This window comes from Rhynchophorus ferrugineus, unplaced genomic scaffold (assembly GCF_030347505.1).
Source record: "Rhynchophorus ferrugineus isolate W39M unplaced genomic scaffold, kcgeb_rfMv2 rfM3, whole genome shotgun sequence".
Lineage (NCBI taxonomy): Eukaryota > Metazoa > Arthropoda > Insecta > Coleoptera > Curculionidae > Rhynchophorus > Rhynchophorus ferrugineus.
Window position 1 is genome coordinate 61,223,584 of NW_027472582.1, and position 21,929 is coordinate 61,245,512.

At 31.2% G+C, this 21,929-nt stretch overlaps 1 protein-coding gene across 4 annotated transcripts in view; it reads right to left on the reverse strand.

Annotated features, from left to right (window-relative positions):
* The window catches only part of LOC143192981 (uncharacterized), a 108,790-nt gene extending 90,115 nt beyond the window's left edge, over positions 1-18,675 (reverse strand). For 3 of the 4 annotated variants that reach the window (XM_076398867.1, XM_076398869.1, XM_076398868.1), the window contains exons 1-2: positions 18,341-18,657; positions 9,543-9,736 (exon numbers count right to left, since the gene is read on the reverse strand). In XM_076398867.1, the coding sequence (XP_076254982.1) occupies positions 9,543-9,724 (182 nt within the window). In that variant the 5' untranslated portion in view covers positions 9,725-9,736; positions 18,341-18,657. Of the gene's footprint in view, positions 1-9,542; positions 9,737-18,340 lie in introns of all 4 variants that reach the window. The other variant, XM_076398870.1, reaches the window with a different exon arrangement.
* Positions 18,676-21,929: the final 3,254 nt, after the last annotated feature.

Genomic DNA, 21,929 nt, shown 5'->3' on the forward strand with positions numbered 1-21,929 from the left:
AATGAAGAATATTACGATGGCTACATTTGCTGATGATACTGCGATTATAGTTGTCGGAGACAATAGTGAAGTTGCCTCACGAAAATTACAACAGGCAAGTGACGATAGAAATAATTGGACAAAAGCTTGGAAAATAAAAATCAACGAAAGTAAATCTGTGCATGTGCAATTCACCTACAATACCTTCATATATAATACTATCATATATAATACTTCACCTATAATACTATCATTCCATATAGCCGCAACGCTAAATATCTCAGAATGAATCTTGATACAAAACTTCGCTGGAAGGAACATATACAGAAGAAAAGAAAATAACTGGAATTGAAATATAGGAAAATGTACTGGCTAATTGGAAGAAATCACAATTATCAGTACATAATAAATTGCTATTATATAAGCAAATACTGAAACCTATATGGAGATACGGAGTTCAATTATGGGGATGTTCTGCAAAGAGTAACATAAACAAAATACAAATTTTTCAGAACAAAGTCCTGAGATGTATTGTGGGCGCACCCAAATACTATAGGACTGATTACCTACATCTAGACCTTCAGATACCCACAGTAAGTTAAGAAAGCAAGAGAATTGCAAAGGGGCATGAGGAAAGACTCCATTCTCATGAGAATATTGAAGTATTGCAGCTTTTGGATGGCACCAGAACAGGACACATACTCAAAAGAATCAAACCATCTGATCTTGTGTAGTGCTGTGTAGTGACGTTCATATAATAAAAAATACAGCAGTGACATATATAAACATTATTTCACCAGAGACTGAGATAGGGCCGATGGGTCCTCCTAGTTATATACCTAGATTTAAGTTATCATAAAGACAAATTGTAGGTTAGTCGGAAATGACTAGTAACAATGTAATAATTAAATAATAAAAAAATTAATGGTAATAGGCGTTTTAGTGAGAGTCCTTTAGTCTAATAGGTGGAGGGCGTGACGTAATACCTTGTTTCTATTTCTGTTGAAAATTTGGATATAAATTTATAGAAGTATTACGTTGTAAAATATCATTTCACGGAAATCGGTATACGAATCGGCAATCAAATAACTGTAGTGAAAATGAAGCACAAGAGGAAAAAGTGAAAGAAGAAGAGAAGAGAGAATAGATTGAAAAAAGGAAGATATAGAAAATGAAGATTTAAGGAAAGATGATTTACTCGAGAGATATTTAGACGGTCATACACAAAATGCATACGAAAGCCTCAATTCAACAATATTGCGATTGGCTCCAAAACATTCTGGTTTAAAAATCGTTGAGGTCTCGGCATAATTCGCTGTATGCTTATTTAAAGAACTTCCAGTAATTTAACCATTCTGAACGAGCTTAATAATACCGCTGGTAGCAAAAGTTTCAATTATACCCAAGAAGTCGACGATCGAAGCATAATCTGACAAAATCGCAACAGCTCCCTGGACAGTAAAGAAACTCAAAAAGCTCGAAAAGAACAGCAGCAAGTCGAAACTAATGCATGTAAAGCTAATGAGGGACTGAATTATGGTGCGGGGATAGCTGAGTAATTAATAAGTTGTTTAAATTAATTAATTACTGCCGTAAACTTACCTCCACTGCTACTTTGATTTTCAAACGCTTTTTCCTCGAAAATATGTTTTTCGAATTTGTGTATGTTCTAGCTCTTTGAGTTTTAAACAAATCGTTATGAAACTTTACACATATATTCTTTATATATAGTTTATTTGTGAACTAGAAACTAAGAAACATTTTCATTTTTACCACTATTTTAATGCATGTAAATATCTTTTAATCTTAGTACAAATAGAAGAGACACTAAAAAATTAATTTACTTAGTTAAAAAATTACTTAAAATATATTTTTTTTGTAAAAATTTATTTTAGATGAAAATTGTGACCTCCAGAATATACACAAATTACGCACTTGGATGAAGACAAATAACGCGCGGCAGCCACCTTCATTGTGTCATTAAAAAAACTTGTAGAAAATTTGTAAATAAACTCTTAAATACATATACAATATGTTCTCAAAATATAAATAAAATAAATTTATTCTTAATTGGTTTTGATCTATTTCACCACTTGAGGAAAAAATGGAAACATATTCAAGTCATTTGACTGGTGTAATTAACATCCATTTCCCCATTATTGTTCTTTAGATAGTACTTTTAAAAAATTGTTTAATACCATATACACTTAAAAACTATGAAACAAAGCAAAAGAATTCTCAGAAATTGTTCACGATATTTTGGTGAAGGTTCTTTTGCATTAAATTAAATCCGAAATATCAATGTAAACAACTGTTGTACAACCCGGCCCAACTGTTGAATTTTATGGTTTTCTCTACATAAAATAACAATTTATCATTTAGTACAATTTAGTTATTTAAAATATACGGAAACATGGAACGCCCAAAAGTGCATTTTCGATATTCATTTCTTTGACGCCCATCAAACACTTTTAAAAATTTATGGCGATCTCAACTGTCAGCTTTGATTTCAACGATTTGAGAGGGGCAATTTTGATATCAGTGGCAAAAATTACATTTTTTTTTATAACATCTTTATTAGATACGCTTAGTACAATCTTAATTTACAATTAAGTTATTACTACTTTTCCTATGTACTTGGATTAATTAAGAAGCAAGACAAGTGCAAAAAAATGCATCAGTATGTATTCCTCAATTATAAAGTTATAATTATTTATTAATTATTAACTTATAGCTACAGTTTACACTAAATGTATATACTTTATATAAGTTCGTATGGTTTTATTCGCTTCAATCTCCTGACATCCTGCGCGTTGTCCAGCAGTTGTATTGCTTCCACGTTAGTATGATTTAGTAATGTTCTTTCATGTTTCAAGGCGATATCTTGGATAACTTCGCAAATCCATTTGATTTCCAGGTCATCGTGCAGTTCTTCAGTGGTTACATAGCGATAGGCATTGGTAATCAATCGAAGAACCTTGTTTTGACAGCGTACAAAAATTACATGAGGGTTAATGACAGTTCGAAGTTAAGTAATCAATTGCAGGTCACTTATACCTCAAACTATTTAACTTATTATTTATTTGTTTCAGGAGTTATACTACCTTGCAGTATTTACAATTATTATATGTTAAAATTTGCAGAATACAATAATAAGATGTAGAAAACAACTTCAATAAAAAAAAATCAATAATCAACTTTAAAATTTTCCCCCTTGAGCCTTCGGAATATCTAAAAATGTAAATCTGCTTTTATAGCATTTTAGGTATTCTTAAGTATGCTACAACTATGATAAAATTTCAACAGATAAAAAACTTGTCTCGAAGAATTTGGCAATCATACCAACGAAATTTTGAATGCTATTTTCTGGTCAATAACGTGAAAGCGATATGGAATGGAAATGACACACGACATTGCAGCTAACATCTCTGTAATATCATACAATGACTTTTAAAATTAAACATTCCCAACTCATGGTTAATTGAAATTTAAATTTTAGTTAAATTTTAGTTAATTGATTTATATCATTCAAAATCCAAGCAGCTTCACACAGTACCAAATTCTTAAAAATGCAGAACCCAAAAAGAGCTTCAAAAGAAAACAGAATGCGAAGAAAATACAAATGAGTGATGATTAGAAATATTATATAACTTAGATTTTGAATTTCTCATTTAATAAACACCTTTTGAAACTTTTCCTTGGAATTGTAATATTAGGATACAAAAAATTTAAATCAATTAAATTTTTGTCTATTTGTAGATATTAATGAAATTTAAAAAAAATAAGCGTACGACGAGGTCTTTTCGAATCTATAAATTTATGTAAAAATATATTTTATATACTTGAAGACATCCAGAACAGTTTTATTAATATTCATGGGATAGTTTCGAGAAATCCCATCAACGTCAGGGCTCTAAATTAATATACTAAACTAATAATAAATCATTAACGTTATTTTAGACAATATATATGTTGCTCGAGGAAAAAAATTAATTTATTTTGATTCCTTTCTGACCGAAAAAGACTGAAAAACAATACAGACGCGTTTTTAAATAAATACCAAAGGGAACTATATCGACGGGCAATGGACCTAGTATATCACAGCGAAGCTCCTCAAATGCATTTTTAACTGATTTAACAAACGTGTGGGCGAGCGTTATCGTGTAAAAATAGCTCGTTTTTAATCATAGTTTCAATATTTTACTTGTGTTAAACGTTAATCGTCCTATAAGCCGGTTACCTGGACTCAAAATAATCGCAGAAAAGAGAAATGTGTTCCGCAGGGCAGTGTTCTTGACCCATTGTTATATCTATTGTATACAGCTGACCTGCCTTGAAGAAACACTACTCTTGCAACACATGCTGACGATACAGTGGTTTTATCATCACACGAGGATCTAATATCATCCACAAGAAAAATCCAACTTCATCTTAACAAAGTCGAATTGTGGTTGAAAACGTGGCATATCAAAACAAATGAAAACTTGTCCCTAAGTAAAATTGAATAATCATGAACTTCCCCAAGCAGACAACGTTAAATATCTGGGAATGCATACTGATCGATGTTTGACATGGAAAAAACGTAAAATGACAAAATGCAAACAACTTGGGCTTAAACTAAATCAAATGTATTGGCTGATCTGAAATCTAGTATTAGATAATAAGGTTTTGCTATATAAGTCATTACTTAGGCCCATTTTGACCTATGGTATTGAACTGTGGGGTACAACTAGCAAATATAACATAGATATCCTCCAGAGGTTCCAGAATAAAGTGTTGCGAGTCAACGTCAACGTGTGATTCGAAATGTTAGTGCGAAGTACTCTGAAAGACTATTAACAGTTAAACAGGTTAACAGTTAAAGGCACGCGATGACAGTGAAGTACATAGACTCAAACGAAGACTACCATACGAACATCATTAATACACACCTGGAGTGAGATTTAATAATCTCTCGAATAAGTTGGAATAGTCTTTAGAATAAGTTAGGATAAACTTTAAAATAAGTTAGAATAGTATTTAGAATAAGATTTAGATTATAAGTTGTACAACAGATCACTTACTGAAGCGATATTCTACATGTCGGGATAGTTATATTATATAACGGAAATCATATAATAATACTTATTGCCCACGGGCAGATTGTTGAAGTTCTAAGAGATTAATGTTTTTTAAATGTTAACGTTTATAGATGTGTGATGTAACAATAAACTGTTATAAATTCAGCAGCAGATATTGTTATCAACTTCAATTTTCTTAACGTTCAGTTTAATATTAATTCGTCCTTCTTTCCTTTCATCTTTCAATACAATTGTTAAATTATGTACATCCAGATTGACCTGAAAAGTTAAGCACTAATAATAATTTCACTCATATTTCAATCGTTGTAATGTTTCTAATTGTTATGTTCTATTGATCGTTTCTAAACTATAACATACTACAACATACTTACAGTATAACACATAATAGCTATATCCCACATTATTGCATATTAACAAGTTATTGTTAGAGGTGATGTTATTGTTACTGCAATTCTCATTCTAACAATACAATGTAACATATGATATTTCACCATTAAAGTTTACTATTTGTAAAAAAAATATAAATACATATTGGTCAACTAATTTTATTATTGCTTTAAATATCAGTTAGATGGTCAGAATTAACAACTTTTAGGATAGATGTATATTATATTTCGAGATTAGACTAAATTAGTATTGTTATCTGATAATTGATTCAGATTCTTTACCTCTGTAAATAGAATTAAATTTTTTATTTACTTGTTATATTTTCAAATGTTGTGACATTGATTTGTAACTTGCTATTTTAATACAATTTTTGCATAGGATTATTATCAATTATTTAAATATGGATCTTGTTGCGATGCAATAATATTTTAGTTGTATTGTCAATTTTATTTCTTTTTTTGGTGTTTAATGAATGATCTTTTGTGAATGTAGACAATTTAGGAGTCTAATATATTAGCTTACTTAGATCTTGATGTGACAACAAACAATATGAAGAACTGCGTTCTACTTAAAAAGCCTGAAAACATGAATGTCTCGGAATTTTCGGCCGTACATTCTCTAACAAGACAAGAAGAATAGTAACTATTGAGTAGGTATTTATATTATACTCTATTAATGTTAATAAATCAAAGTGTAGAAAGGGGCGTTTGATCCAACCTTCAGTACCACCATGAATCCACCAAATCGATAGAATCTGCCTAACCGTGAAAATTCAAGCGAGAAAGGCGAGATCTATTACATATTCAAGGATACAAAATCATGGGTTAACCTCGGCAAGCCATGAGCATTACCTGCAAATTATATCATACCAGATTATGTTCTATATATATAATTCTTTATGTATATATATATATATATATATATATATATATATATATATATATATATATGGATATCTGCAGCATCGGTTGGAGCATCTAAAGACAAAAATTTTTTGAGAGGATATTAACATCTACTCCAAAAGAAAAAAAGAAGTGGAAGAAAAAAGAAGAGTTATGGACGAACAATATTTCTAAAAATATTCATTTTTATTTTAAATAATAATAAACTATTTCCCATTGGTATCTCATTTCACAAACTATCTCTCTCAAACAATAAAAATATTTATATAATACATAATTGTTTAAACTCAAGATTAATCCATTAGCCACCAACCTTTCGACGATGAGCCTTGTCAAGATCGGTTCATTCATCATAATTATCCAAAATACATAACCACGTTAATTGCACTCAAAACGAATAGCTCACGGTGTAATTTAATAATTCTTGCAGTTATGTGAGCACATTTATACCATAAAAGCTATATCTAAGATTGTGCATTAACATATTATGCGTTACGAAATAGTTCACATCAGATCAACGACTCCTTATACTTTTAGAATGCGATGCAAATACCAATTTGCCTATTCCTGCTAATTGTATAGGTACATTCTCTAATTTGCATTTGTTTATTTTCTTTTAGTGTCCAATCTATTTTAATAGTAATAGATATACTGTTTCAAAGTTATAATGTAACAAATAATTATAGTGTAATACGAACGATGATGTAAGTTGTTATAAGTTAAAATAGCTTTAAATAATTATAATGCATATTCCGTGAACATTTTAGCAATAATATTAAATAATTAATTATTGTTAATGCATAGTAATTGGTAGTTAAAAGGTCAATTGAAAAAACCCCAGCCTGACACATAGATGGCGCTACTAGAATTAAATCCATATATTAATATGTTAATATCCTAACCCTCAAAAGATGCGTGTATAAACTTGACAGCTGTCGGATCATTAGTTTGTGAATTATAGCATTTTGAGTGAAGCAACTTTTGTTATTGTGAAAAAAATGGATAAAAAGGAATTTCGCGTTTTGATAAAATATTGCTTTTTGAAGGGAAAAATACAGTTAAAGCAAAAACTTGGCTTGATGCCGGGGTTCCAGACACTGCTCCTAGAAAATCAACCATCAAGTATTGGTATGCTAAGTTTAGATGTGGTGAAATGAGTACCGAAGACGGTGAACGCCGTGGACGCCCAAAAGAGGTTGTTGCCGTTGAAAACATTAAAAAAATCCGCAAAATAATTTTGAATGACCGTAAATTTAAATTGAATGAAATAGCAGACACTCTAAAGATATCAACTGAACATGTATATCATATCATTCATGAATATTTGTGTATGAGAAAGCTCTGTGCAAAGTGGATGCCATGCGAGCTCACTTTTAACCAAAAACAATCGACAATTGTATCGACAGTTGTACACACAGTCGAGTGGACTGCACGCGATGAACCCGCTCCAAAGCGTGGGAAAACAAAACAGTCGGCTGGCAAGGTTATGGCGTCTGTATTTCGGGATGTGCATGGAATAATTTTCATTGACTACCTTGAAAAAGGAAGAACCATCAACAGCGACTATTACATAGCGTTATTGAACCGTTTGAAGGACGAAATCGCTGAAAAACGCTGCTTCGCCAAGACAATGCACCGTGTCAAAAATCCATGAATTGGGCTTCGAATTACTTCCTCATCCACCGTATTCTCCAGATATGGCCCCCAACGACTATTTCCTATTCTCGGATCTGAAAAGAATGCTGGCTAGAAAGAAATTTTCGTCGAATGTAAAGGTGATCGACGAAACTGAGGCCTATTTTGAAGCAAAAAAAACAAATCGTACTACAAAAATGGTATCGAAAAGTTGGAGGGTCGCTATAATCAGTGTATCACAAAAAAAACTAACTTTGCCAAATAAATGTGTTTTACTATGGTAGGCCGAGCACTTTTCAATTGACCTGTTAAGTAGTACTGATATTAAAGTGGAGTTCGGGCAAAAGTATCCCAGCTGAAACTGTAAAATCACGAAAGGTGAATCGAAGGTATTCATAGAACCCTAGTCATAAACAATAACAAGTAAGAAACATTCAATCTTTAAAAACATCCCTAGTCTGTGGATTCTCGGCACATGCATCACAGTTCAAGGTGTAAGGCCACCAAAGGCCGGCTAAAGTTGCTGTGAATCAACATAGTCCGCTGGAGTTTGAACAGGAACAGCCACCAAGACAAATTGTAGTGGCTCAGTTTCTCAGCTATAGACTGTTGAACTTTAGAGTAACCAAAACTTGGAAGACTATGTCCATAACATGGAAATATCATTAAAAACACATTTTACAGCAATTATAAGCTATCCAGACGAGACAACGACGAAAATTCGAAAGGTTAAAATACATACGGTTTATATACGCAATAAAACAAATATCCTATCGCGCCTTTTAACGGTAACACAGATCCGAGTGATTCAAAACACTCTATAAATGACGAAAAAGATTACCCAGTGTCATCGAAACCAAAACTAAACATTTATATTACAAACATATATGTGCAGTATATATATTTCCATCGTCCATCAAATCTACATTACAAGCCCAAACATTTGATATTGATTTTCCTTTCCATAGATACTTATTTTAGCCAAAAAAGCTTAGCTTAAAAAATTGTTTCCAAAACAAAAAGATGACCGAAACCTAACAATTCAACAGAAGATATACAACTTTAAAATAAAATAACTTTTTGATTGTATTAGTTACTTTTAATAGATAATCCTAATTCTAGTTAGAAATACCTCACCAATGTTTTCATTAATTTAGGTTAATAAATTTAGGTTAAATCGTTTAAAATTGTACATGAACTACTTTTAAGAAATAAGAAAATCTTCGTTAATAGTTTAATAATAATCAAAATTTTTCATTCGAAAGCAGTCATAATGTTTCGTTTATTAAAAAATGAAAGCATCAATTTTTATGTCTTCAGACATAAAATATCTCTACCCTATTTATTACTAAAGTTAATTATATAATTAAATAATTAATTTATATATCTATTACCACCATTTTCCAATTTACTTACTAATTTAGAAAAAGATTATTTAAACAGTATTATATCATAAAAAATTAATGAAACGTACTAAAAGATTAAAGAGTTGCATATACACAAGAGGAAAAACATAATGTTAATTTAATATATATGAAGAAAATTGTCTGCCACTTACCTCCTGCTGCCAAATCCATTAACAAGAATATAGCAGACCCCAGATAACACACCGGCTAATACACTCACACCCAGTCCAGTTGTTACCACTGCTGCTACGTCCGGCATGTTATGTTTTATTATACCACCGGTTACAATAAAAACACCACTAGTGTAGTCATAGTTTATTCTAAGAGGAATCATAAAATTGTTCAGCTGAAAAGAAATAACAACATTAAATTAATACTTATATCAAGAATATTTTAATATATATAGTAAAAATATAATAAAAAAGTTATATCGACTAAAATGGTAATGTATTAAGAGTATGATTTAATGTTTACACATGTATCATATAATAAAGAGATAACGAACGTAAATTTTGAAATATGTATGCATTGCCATTTCTCTAATATGAATTAAATTTGAAGACTACGACGCAGTAAAGTAATTGATGAATCAATAATGTTTTAAACGGGTAATTCCCCAATTCAAATTAACCAAAACAAATTGACTGATTGATTTATATTATTGCTTTAGAATCTCCCCAAATCTTTAGCATTTTCAAAGACTATCAGCGCAGATCATAAATTATTAATGACAACCGAGGCTAAATAATACCCTCCGACAGTTGAGCGTTCCAAAGAATTCCAAAACAATAAGCCAATTAACAGATACAATGTTCAAAATCTAAAAATTCGAATTTACTTTAAATCAACAACCAAACCTACACAACAAACATCGAGACAAAACAAATATCTGAACTAACAAATAAATAATAACATTTTGTATAAATAGAAATCACCCTAAAATAAGGGCTATATCTACAGGTTAAAATTAGGCTTTAAAAATACAGGCCGATTTCTTTGGGGAAATCAAACAATTTGGGCAAGTTTTGAGATAAGAACACATGCATCAATGAATCAGAAAAATCATGAATTCTTGTAACAGTTAATAATTTTTTGTATTTCACCAAACCATGAGGGACTGATATTGGTTTATCATAATTGAGATACAGAGGTCTTTTCAATTCATTAGGGAGGAATGGGTGAATTGGCAGTGACCAACCAGTAGCCTGTTCAATTTTACTTGCAAATATCTATTCCTGAAGGAGATAGCAGGAGAAAAGAAGTCCTTTTTAATGGGTTAAAGCGTCTTTTCCTCTTCCAGTAGGTCCCACTCAAGTTGCACTAGGCTATCTACCCTACCATCTATAAATGGGTAAAGATCCTTATAATATAAAATATTTATAATTTGCTGACCACTTGAAACTGCATCTTTAACAAGGTCCTCAGCCAATTCATTCCTAGGTATGCCGTTGAGGTTGAGGATCTAGACGAATATGATGTTGTTTCGCCTGACCTGATAACCTGACTGTACATTTCATGTACATCTCCACCACTAGCAGATGTGAGAAAAACATATCATCAATAGCTTGAAGGGAATTTCGAGAGTCAGAGTATATAAGTCATGTTTTAGCATGGTTTCTAAGCGATATTATGAGGTTTAGAGCTTCCTCTGTTGCGAACATTTCAACTGTAAGTACAGTAAAAATAGAATGCAGACTATAGAGTTTATTTTGGGACCTATAATTGCGCCTACTCCTATATAGGATTTAGAGACATCTGTATCAACGAATGTCAAATCTATTTTGATGATAGGCATAACCCTGTATAATAATAACACACTGCCTAGTGCATAATAGGAGGTATATGAACTGTTTCTAATATCTTTGTGATGAAACATTTTGATCCTTTGGAGGCCGGAATCATATAAGTGTATGTAACTACGAAGCAAATGGTAGTCACATGTAAAAGAACTTATCATATTAAAGGCGGGCGTGATCATGCAGCAGTGTAACTTATTTATTCAATAAATGCCTTTTTGCTGAAGTTCTTCGCCAATATTAACTGTCACGCTCGGTATTTACCAACGGTTTATTAAGTTTGAGGTTGAGTATAAAAGATATACTTTTATCGTCCATTACAAAAGCTACAAAAATGTTTTTACTATGTCCAGGTAATCAGTGAAAAACAAGCCGCAATCTCTTGTTAGTAACAGTTTGTTTATTATAAAAATAAAAATAATTTAGCTCTTTCAAGATTATCACAAAATAATAAGAACATAGAAGGGTAAATGTTCACTAAATAACAGACGTGTTTAACTTTTTGGTCCTATGATTTAAATATTACTGGACTATTTTGGTAAGATATATTTGATTTATCAATCAAAAAGGAAATTGATAGCAAAAGTTCAACGTTGGAATCTACAGTGGTTCTGTCTGCAAGAGAAGATTAGAAAAGAATTACAATTACATTCTTTTATTTAAAGTGTTTCACTTATATATTGACATTTTCAGAAAAACAATAGCTAATAATTTTAATATAAAGTTTTTCTAACCAAAAATAACCCAAAAGTTTATAAGAAATGATCCGTGATGTGAAGGAATTTTTTATTTTTGATTGAACAGTGTAATATTAACATGTATATGCTACAGACTAAGTACATTACATTAATATTATCGCTACGAATTAACTTACTTGATGCTATATTAATCAAAAACACATAAAACTAATTATGCTTAATTCTAATTCGTAAATAATTAAAATATTAAAATTGTGTTTTAGATAAATATTATATTTACATTTACAGAATAAATTTTCCAAGTATATATATTAGTTTAATAATTACAATATAATTATTATTAATTAATGATATATAACTGATTTCTTTTAAATGAATAATTATTATATATTAATACTAATATTATTAGTATGGGTAATTATATTAATTAATAGTGTTATATAAGGCTGTCCTCAAATTCAAGTTGCTTTGTAATAAGTGATGTATAATGTATATATTGTTGCTTAAACAATCGCATGCTCATTGTTGTATTATAAAAATTCAGTTGCTTATGTACTGTGCTCGTTCGTGCTTTGCATATTTGTTTAATGCATTTGTTTTGTTTTTTGCATTAATGTTATTTCGAGCCGTTTCAACATCACAGCTTCATTGCATTAAGATTGTCATAAAGAATATAATTTTTGCCAAACATGACAAACTCCCCAAAAATTCATTTTTATGACCGGATATCAGTGAAATACAAGCTACGAGCTCTTGTTGTATTGGCATTACCCACTGGGCAAAACTTACATGCGAACAATTAACGTTAACAACTGTTAAACATCCTAATCTTGTTGTTCATTCGATATGTTTGACATATATCGAAACGCTAATCAATGAGCAACTCTCAAAAGAGTTATTTCATTATTTTACTTTTTTTTAATTTTTGCAGAAGCCCATCAGACAATTTTAGAAACATGGTGATAATAAATTTGATGTCAGTGACAAAGAACAACCTAAAAAACCAAAAAGTGTATAAATTACAAAACTTACAAACACGAAAATCCAGCTCAGACTCTCAAAAAACTTTATTATCTAAGAAATATTTTTTAAATAAAAATATATCATGCACAATGGAAAGCTCTGTCGCCCCAGTGTACTCGCCAGACACAGCGCCTTCTGATTACCACTTATTCAGATCGATGCAGCATAACTTGGCTGGCTGGATCGATGATTGAGGATCGCTTCCAAACCAATATCCTTCTTTCGACGCGGTTCGAATATTCTTATTAATATGCATTTTACCAATTTCTTCCAACAAACATGTTTCAAGTGAAAAATATGCAAAGATCTAATAAAACCATTGTGGCCTATCATATACCGCTAACTCATTCTTATTTTTGAATTTCTGCTACCAAAAATTTGAATTTACAAATTTACAACTTGTTTCTCACTATTTCGTCTCTTGGACATTGCCCATAGGACAAAGTCAAATGTTTGGAAAGAATCCATCTAGACAATTTAAGGATATGCAGTTCTTGAGTTATATAAGTCCTCCCTTAATACACTGTTAGGAAATATAATATTTATTAGTGTAAAAATTAAACCCACGAAGAGATTTAACTGAACCTCTAGACATTGCTTTTAAAAGGAAAACATTTTTAAAAACATAGAATAAAATTAGGGAAGATTTGTTATTTCAATTTGTATATAGACATAAATATATCAAAATGAAAAGTTAGGCCACCCTTGGCAACGCGCTTATAAAAAGAGTATAAAGACAACATCGTTCCACGTAAAGTTCATGGAAAAAAATAAAAGATAGAATAACATTCAATTATATTTTGTTAATCAAAACATTTTTTAATAATCAATTTTTTATGGAATGGTTTTATACCTTGAGCAGAATTAGTGTTTTCCTCCAAGTCCAAGAAGTCCATAAGTTTTTTGCTCTGATTTGAAAATCGTCTATTAAAGAATTAAGAGGAACCATCAGTTATTGTTATGGATACTGCTTCATACCATAGCATACTGGTGTAGAAGATCCCAGCGAGTAGATTGACAAAAGCTGTAATTAAGGTTTGGCTTGCATAACATAAATTTATTTTTGAAGATACAATAGAACCGATGAAGAACAATAGGGCCAGAGAGTATAACATCTTCCTCTCTATCACTACATTTTCATTCAAATCTAATTGTTAGGTGATGACATGCAGATTGAGAAAGATATACAAGCAAGAACACTTTGGATATGTGGGAAAAAAGATTGTTTACAATAACATCCTTCGGTTTGGATGAACTTAAACACACAGAATAAGAACCAAGAGCCAAATGGTAGAGTTGTGAACTACTGTTAGATTGGAAATTAACAGCTTAGTTATTGACTGGAAAAGTGGCTTAAAAAGTGACAGTGATTATGTTTCAATGCTAATACTTACCAAGACAGGGTAATGAGAGTCGAAACAACAAAAGCTGAGTATATAATTAATTTTATATAATTGTAGGAAATGGTATTGTAGAGTATGAAGGATTTATGTGCATAAATACGTGTGTAATTGTTCAGAATATGTATGAGCATTAGATTAATATGTATGTGGAGAGAATGAGTATTAACTTTTTTCCAGATAGTTAGTTACATTAGATGGATTGCAAAAGAGTTCAATATAAGTATAATAAAACAACTCTAACCTACAAACTATTGTAGCTGTTAAATTAATTGTAGTTTAGGTCCTTTGATAATAAATACATTAGATGTACTACATACTACTATTAGATTCAATATAACATTATTATTTCATTATGTTATTTACATTAGAATGTTCGATTGAAAGCCAAAATAAACCAAAAGTCAAAGTTAACGGTTGACGTCATAAATTTAGATGACTCAGGTTTACTGTTTTACTGGATAGACTATACATACCATACACCTCTGTGATATCCGAATCTAACTCAACGACGTCCGGTTTATTCGACTACATGTAGAACGTAGATTTCTATCAATAAAATTCTCGATTGTTTGCCGCACTAGCAATCTGATAAGAGCAACTAATCTTTGTATTAACGACTACTTTATGACAAGATTTACGATTCTATTTGTCGACAGCAAGTACATTGTTTAAAAGGAAACAACCAAGTTAGAGGAAATCGTTTTACTCGCATAATACCTTAAATGTATACCAAAGTAATTTATGTTCAAAGATTGACAAATATAGTTTTATTTAACGAGTATTGTACAATTCGATTAAATATAATAGTAGTCATTCTTTATATAAATGTTATCTTTTAATTGCGAAATTGTTAACATATCCTAGAAAACAAATAACTAATATTAAAAAAATAAACGTTAGTTAAACCTAAGTGACGAAATCAAATGAATCTAAACAATTTGGATGCTTATAAACGACGAAACACCAGCAATAAATGACGCAGATGTTATCCTCTTATCAAATAGCTAATATTTTTAGACGAGTATATATTAAATTAGCAAGATTATTTAAGAATATGTAATGATATCAAACAACTTGTTATGGGGTTTCAATGCACCGTGTCACAAGTCAGTGAAAACGATGGCAGAAATCCATGAATTGGACTTTATCCACGAATTGCTTCCTTATCCACCGTATTCTCCAGATCTGGCCCCCAGCGACTATTTTCTGTTCTCGCATCTCAAAAGAATGCTCGCTAGGAAGAAATTTTCGTCGAATGAAGAGGTGATCGCCGAAACTGAGGCCTATTTTGAAGCAAAGGGCAAATCGTACTACAAAAATAGTATCGAAAAATTGGAGGGTCGCTATAATCAGTGTATCACCCTTGAAGGGAATTATGTTGAATGAAAAAAATTAGTTTTGCCAAAAAATGTGTTTTACTATGATAGGCCGGGGACTTTTCAATTGACCTGTTAAAGGCACAATTAATACATTTAATGGGATTAATATCAGATATCATGGAATACTAATCAATTCTAATTATAAGGCATATAAAACCTGTTAAGTATCAAATAGTAAAGTAATAAACTATAAATGTACTGAGATTATCTTAGATTATATTATACGTTTTTATCTAACGTATGTCATTCTCCTAGTCCATAGTCGTCATTTGAAAACGCACGTCAAACATAATAAAATATTATTATCTTGAAATCAACGATTTTTTTTCTGAAATTACGATGATTACAAATTGTTGTACAATGATGTAAATAATTTTAAAAACACCACTAATGAATGTGATTAAGTTAAATAGATATTATTGAAAGGTAATAAGCAATCAAAATATAAACACCTCAAACTTGTAAAACTTGTTAAAAATTTCAAAGATGATACCACAAACAGCTTTATATGAACAATATATTAACATCTGTGAACGAATGTGAATAAACCAATCAAATATTATTGAAAAACACAACCACAAATGCGCAAATCTTGAATTACGAATTATGTTTCGATCTTTTGATTTTCTGTAATGTCGTTTTTGTGTTCCGTTAATTAAATGAGCATTGAATGCGGGATGGAAGGGCGTATCATCCCCACAAAGCAAGAAATCGTTAATATTCTGAAGATCTCGAGAATATTAGTAGAAATGAATCGAAAAGAAACTTATTATCTATAAAAAATACTGTTATAATACTGATTATAGCCTGATCAATTAAGGCTTTATTTGCAATAAGTCTGAAATTTCTGAAGAAAATATCAACTTGGAATTTCTATGCTTGGAATATCTTAAAACATAGATAAATTGAATAACAAATAACTACATACGGAAATTGAAAACTTCTTACTAATTATATCTAAATATGTAGGTAGGGAGTTTCAGCTCCTTGTACCCGGTACTGTTACTTGTCAACAATCTGAAAAATGAAGCCTCGTGTGCCGTTTACTTTTTATTCTGAATGTTACATTGTGCCACGTCCCATGCAAATGACCAAATACAATTCAATGTTTATTAGAAAGAAAACATGAAACAAAATTGATGCTTTGATTCACAGATTATTTTTTATTTAATGATACATTTCTTATTGTGGAATTAGCAGACCAAAAATTTTTATATCTTATCTTAAGCACAACTGCAGATAACAACAGAAATTGTTTAAAAACTAAACTTTCTGCTAAAATGTATTCAAATCTAGGCGATGTAGAAAATTGATGATTTGATTCACAGATTGTTTTTTTTTATTTAATTTATTAATTTATTAGCCCCTTTGTCTCTAACAAAATAAAATAAAATTTAGTATCACTCTTCAGTATTTTTACAATTTACATCACATAATTTGGTTTTCTTGAACCTGCGTCCTAATTCAATGTTGTCCAAGAGTTTCACCACTTCAGTGTTAACATGAGAATGGATTCCCTCTAACATGGGAATGGATGTCTTATTGCAAATCTCTTAATTTAGTCTATGACAGTTGGAAGGTCTGAGTGTAAGTAAATATTCTTGTAGTATCTGGGTGCATCCTCAATATTTGTCAGTATTCATTCTCCAATACTTTATTATATTGGTATTATATCTCGCAGGACAACCTCATAACTAAATACCATAGGCCCACATAAGTTTTAGTATCTGCTTGTACACTCTTGCAGTTAGTTTGTTTTCTTTTCAATATGCCCTTTCCAACGAAATTTTGCGTTAAGATTAATCCCAGGGCACTTAGAATTTGTAGTGTATATATGGACAGTTTGGTTTTAAGTAAATTCAATACGTACTGATTTACTCTCGTTGACTTTTATTCTTTTATTCTTTATATATGTTACCTGCATGTTACAGTTTTGTGGTTGCTTTTTCGTTATTGCCTCCAATAACAAGTATTACATATCATCGCCAAATGTATCCATAGTAACATTTTCAATTTGTGATATATCACATATACAAAATATCAAGTGAGCAGAGTGACAGCGGCTGTTGAAATTTCCAATATTCGCGGACGTCTCACAAGCTTTTGTATAATCGAGTCTTATATGAAGTGGTATTCTCAACACTTTATGTAGTACATGTATAGAATATAGAACACGGCCCAAAGCACTGCTTTGGGGTAAACTTGCTTCTGTTTCTTTCGTTGTTCAGTAAGCTTCTTCTTATTTAACTGCAAACATCCTGATTAAGATATAGTAGTTCAACGTATTGCTTCGGTAACTAGCTTGCTCTACGTCCAAGTATATAAGTGAATAATTTTTTTCTTCGTAGATTTTTCTTTTTGTATTAAGATATGCGTTTCTTATTGTTGAATTGGCAACCCACAATTTGTTATATGTTATCTTATACACTATATATCAACTAAAAAATATCAAAATATCAAATATCAACTAAAAATCGAACCAAATATAAACCTCTGAGAATTAAACATAAAAATTTCCATTCGATACATGAATAGGAATATTATTAACAATAATATCATAATTAGTGCTAAATGCTTGTTATGTAATCGAAGATCGTCGATAGTAGCACAAATAATTGGACTAAAGAAAGTATGAAAAAAAGCATATTTACTTTTCGTTCTCGATCCACCAAAAATTAACCATCCAAAACAACCACTGCACTTTCACTCGACCCGCGCAAAACAAAAGCGACCAAGCCGCAATCACGGGACACCTTACTCTGACTCCACCTGAACTGACGTACCGTCTACGCCGTCGTCAACGACCTTGCGAATGTAAACAAGGCACACATACGAAATTTGGTCGGTGGCGATTCCTCCGCGACAGGCCGACGTTCAAGAAATTGACTCGCGGAGGAAAGTCTTCCACTGTTATGAATCAATTTCTTCGCGTACGGCGTGCCCTGGCGAACGGTCACGTGCCGCCCGGGGCAGAGAATGCGATCGTAATTATCGATTTGTTATTCCTCGCTTTCCGTATAATTTGATTTCAAACGGCGATTAACGTTCTCGTTCGATTTGTTCTTATTATCCTTTACGTTATCGACGGAGAACGCTTAACAATAACCCGTAAAGAAAGAGAAAATATAACGAAGATTACGGGCTGGTTTCCTCGATGTTGTCGCGATAAGGTCTTCGGGTTTTTCTCGTTTAAAACCACTTTAATGCGATACTTTCACATTAACTCATTCTGAATTTCGAAGATAAAGATAACTGAGTATGAATACAAGTGGGCAGTTCATGTGAAGTACCGGAAAAAGTGGCAGTCAATAGGTGAAAAGTCTAATGGATGGATTTATAATGGATTCGTCTTTAAAGGAGAAAAACAGTTTTCACTACTATCTCACAGTAACTTAACAGTCTTTCTTTTTAATACGAGACAATTCCTAGACGAAACATTATTCAAATTTTTTGGGAATCAGGTTTAGGATATTAATTTGGTACTACATGTATTTCGATCACTGGTATCTATAATCTATTCAAAATTCACGTCATCAAGATGTTTGATGTATTGTCCGTCGCAATTTGTAAATTAGTTTTAGAATCAAATAGAATTTTTCCTTTTCATTTTATTCTCGTGAAAAAGACCACAATGCTGTCTGATAAGTCAAACATGTAACCGAACCAGCTTGCAAAAGTCGTCCAGTTATCAAAGGTCTGCAAAATTCTTCAAAATATTAATTATAGATTCACAAAATACAGAGTAATTAGAAGGGTATATCCCATGTATTATCTGTGAACAAGTTTAGCTTTCATTTGCCACCAGAGGGCGCGACTGCATTGTCAGTCATATTAATGTTATATTGATGAGTAGCCGGAAATTTAAAATATTTTATTGCCGGCTTGGTGGCGCAGTGGTAAAGGCGATGGGACGGTCCTCCTGGACTGTTGCGATAGCTGCGGGTCCGAATCCTTCTGGGGCATGGTCGTAAATTTACGTTTGTGATTGTTTAAAATTTGTGAATGTTCTAGGCAAGAGTGTAAAATCCGACAAGGAATATGATCCCAATCACGCCAGTAACCAGACTGGGTAAGACCGGATGTCTTCTGGCATGATTTCTAAAGTTGGTCACTCGCCACTCGGTAGGCTTAATGCTGAGGACGTGGTTCGGAGCCTACGTTAAACTTTAGGCCCAATCCGGATAAACTCATAGTTGGTAAAAGGAAACTTTAAAATATATTTAAACAATTAAAAAATTTAAAAAAATATTTTATTAATAATACTAGTAATAATAAAAATAGTAAAAATAAAAATCTAATAAAAGTTTAAAAATACATTTTATTTAAATATATGTAAAATTTACATTCTTATAATTTTCTATATTTAATGACAATATATTATACTAACGGTACATTAAAACGTAATATAGCAAATGTAATACAAAACTTATACTTTTAAATATACAAAGTTTAATAAACTATTTGATATGGAACATTACATATTATTTTAAATATAACTCGGCCAAAAATAGAATACAGTACAATACATATGTTGAAGACTATTTATTTAGAAATGTCTTTAAATATTTTTTCTTACCAAATATCCAGCATCCATATAAGCTGTGTTATATTTAGATAAAATAAATATAATTTTGAATATAAATAATAATTTAATATAATAATATAATATAATAAATAAAAAAATGTTTCATTTTTGTCTTTTGCTATTCTGTTCACTTTTCTCATTCACCAAAACAAATAACACCTAACTATTATCTTTCTAATCACGTCTCGTTGAGAACGCTTAGTGCAGTTAATTATGTTGAAAAATACAGGCATTTGGTGATATAAAATATTGGACAGACTGCTTGATAAGTTTTGGGCATAATCTGGGGATTTAAATAGAACAGTCGAGACATCATTTACCAACAAACTAAAAAAGTTTATTATACTACCGGGCTTCAATAACTTAATAAAACAATAACAAGTTCAAATCAATATGCTACAGCTAAAATAGAGGTATGGTATATTTTTCAAATCAGTTACATATAGTTAACATTATAAAAGACTTACAATTTAAATAACAACTAGACTCCTGTCCATCCCCATCCCTGTTAAGCAATGCTCTTCTACATTTCGGTTTGTAGTCTGCCTGTGTAAAATGTACACTAGAAACCCTTTTGGTGTTATTTAAAACCTCCCAAGAGATTCCCATCAGTTTTTCTATTATATTTTTCTATTCTATTTCAATTGGTATTATATCTTGGGACGCATTTAAACACATCATTTTAACTAAAAAAAGAACCATAAAAATACAGTTAACAAAATAAAAATATTTAACGCATAAGTTTATAAGTTTTTTAAGTTTTTATCGATCATGTTGAAAAATGCATCCAATTTGAAAGAGACGCTTTCAAGAAAAGCTTTGTCGCAAAAAATTAAACCGAAATGTTTTGTATATTAATCGAATTGTCTTTATAAGAAGTGTATAATTACCAACAAGTCTATAATATCCAGTAATTTCTTGATTATTTCCACCAAATATAAACACACGTACACTACGATTTCTTATCTTCTAGGCCAATCCTTTGAAAGCTGAATATGTCAAATTTGGGAGCAAAGCCAAAGTTCACGCCACGTAGCCGCAAATGAACAAAATAAAACACTGTTTCGCATGCGCCCATGTTTTGTGTAGAGGCAAACGTTGTTTTAACGCTTTGCTTGTTTTAACAAATTTCAAATCGCTGCTTATTATTACTCTGAGTGAAAATGCTGAAGCCAGACAGAACAGATTCCGTCTCTAATCAGTTACTTCAAACAGGAACGAGATAATGGAGGCCCCTTCCTGCCAGTAAAATTCGTTAGAGAGGTAAGCATTTTTACAGTTAAGTATTAAGTTGCGACGGTTTTCATTGAAAGTATTTTAGCGTGTTGCAGCTGCACTGAATATTAGTATGGGCATGGCCATTAAAATATCTCAAAAAATGAAAAATATAATCTTGGATTCACCGAAAAGTAACGGTCCTCATAAGAAACGGGTGACGAATCAAAATCAGTTTAATGTTAGCACCATCACAGATCAAATATATAAAATGTATAAATACAGTCAGCGTATGGAAAGTATCTATAGATATCTTGGAGCTATGATATATATTCGTTGAGGCATGTAACATCCCTTCGTATACTGTTAAGTCATATAGGAAATGGTGTAAAGATACCATTTCTCACGAAGAGGTCTAATGTAACTTCCAGACATTGATT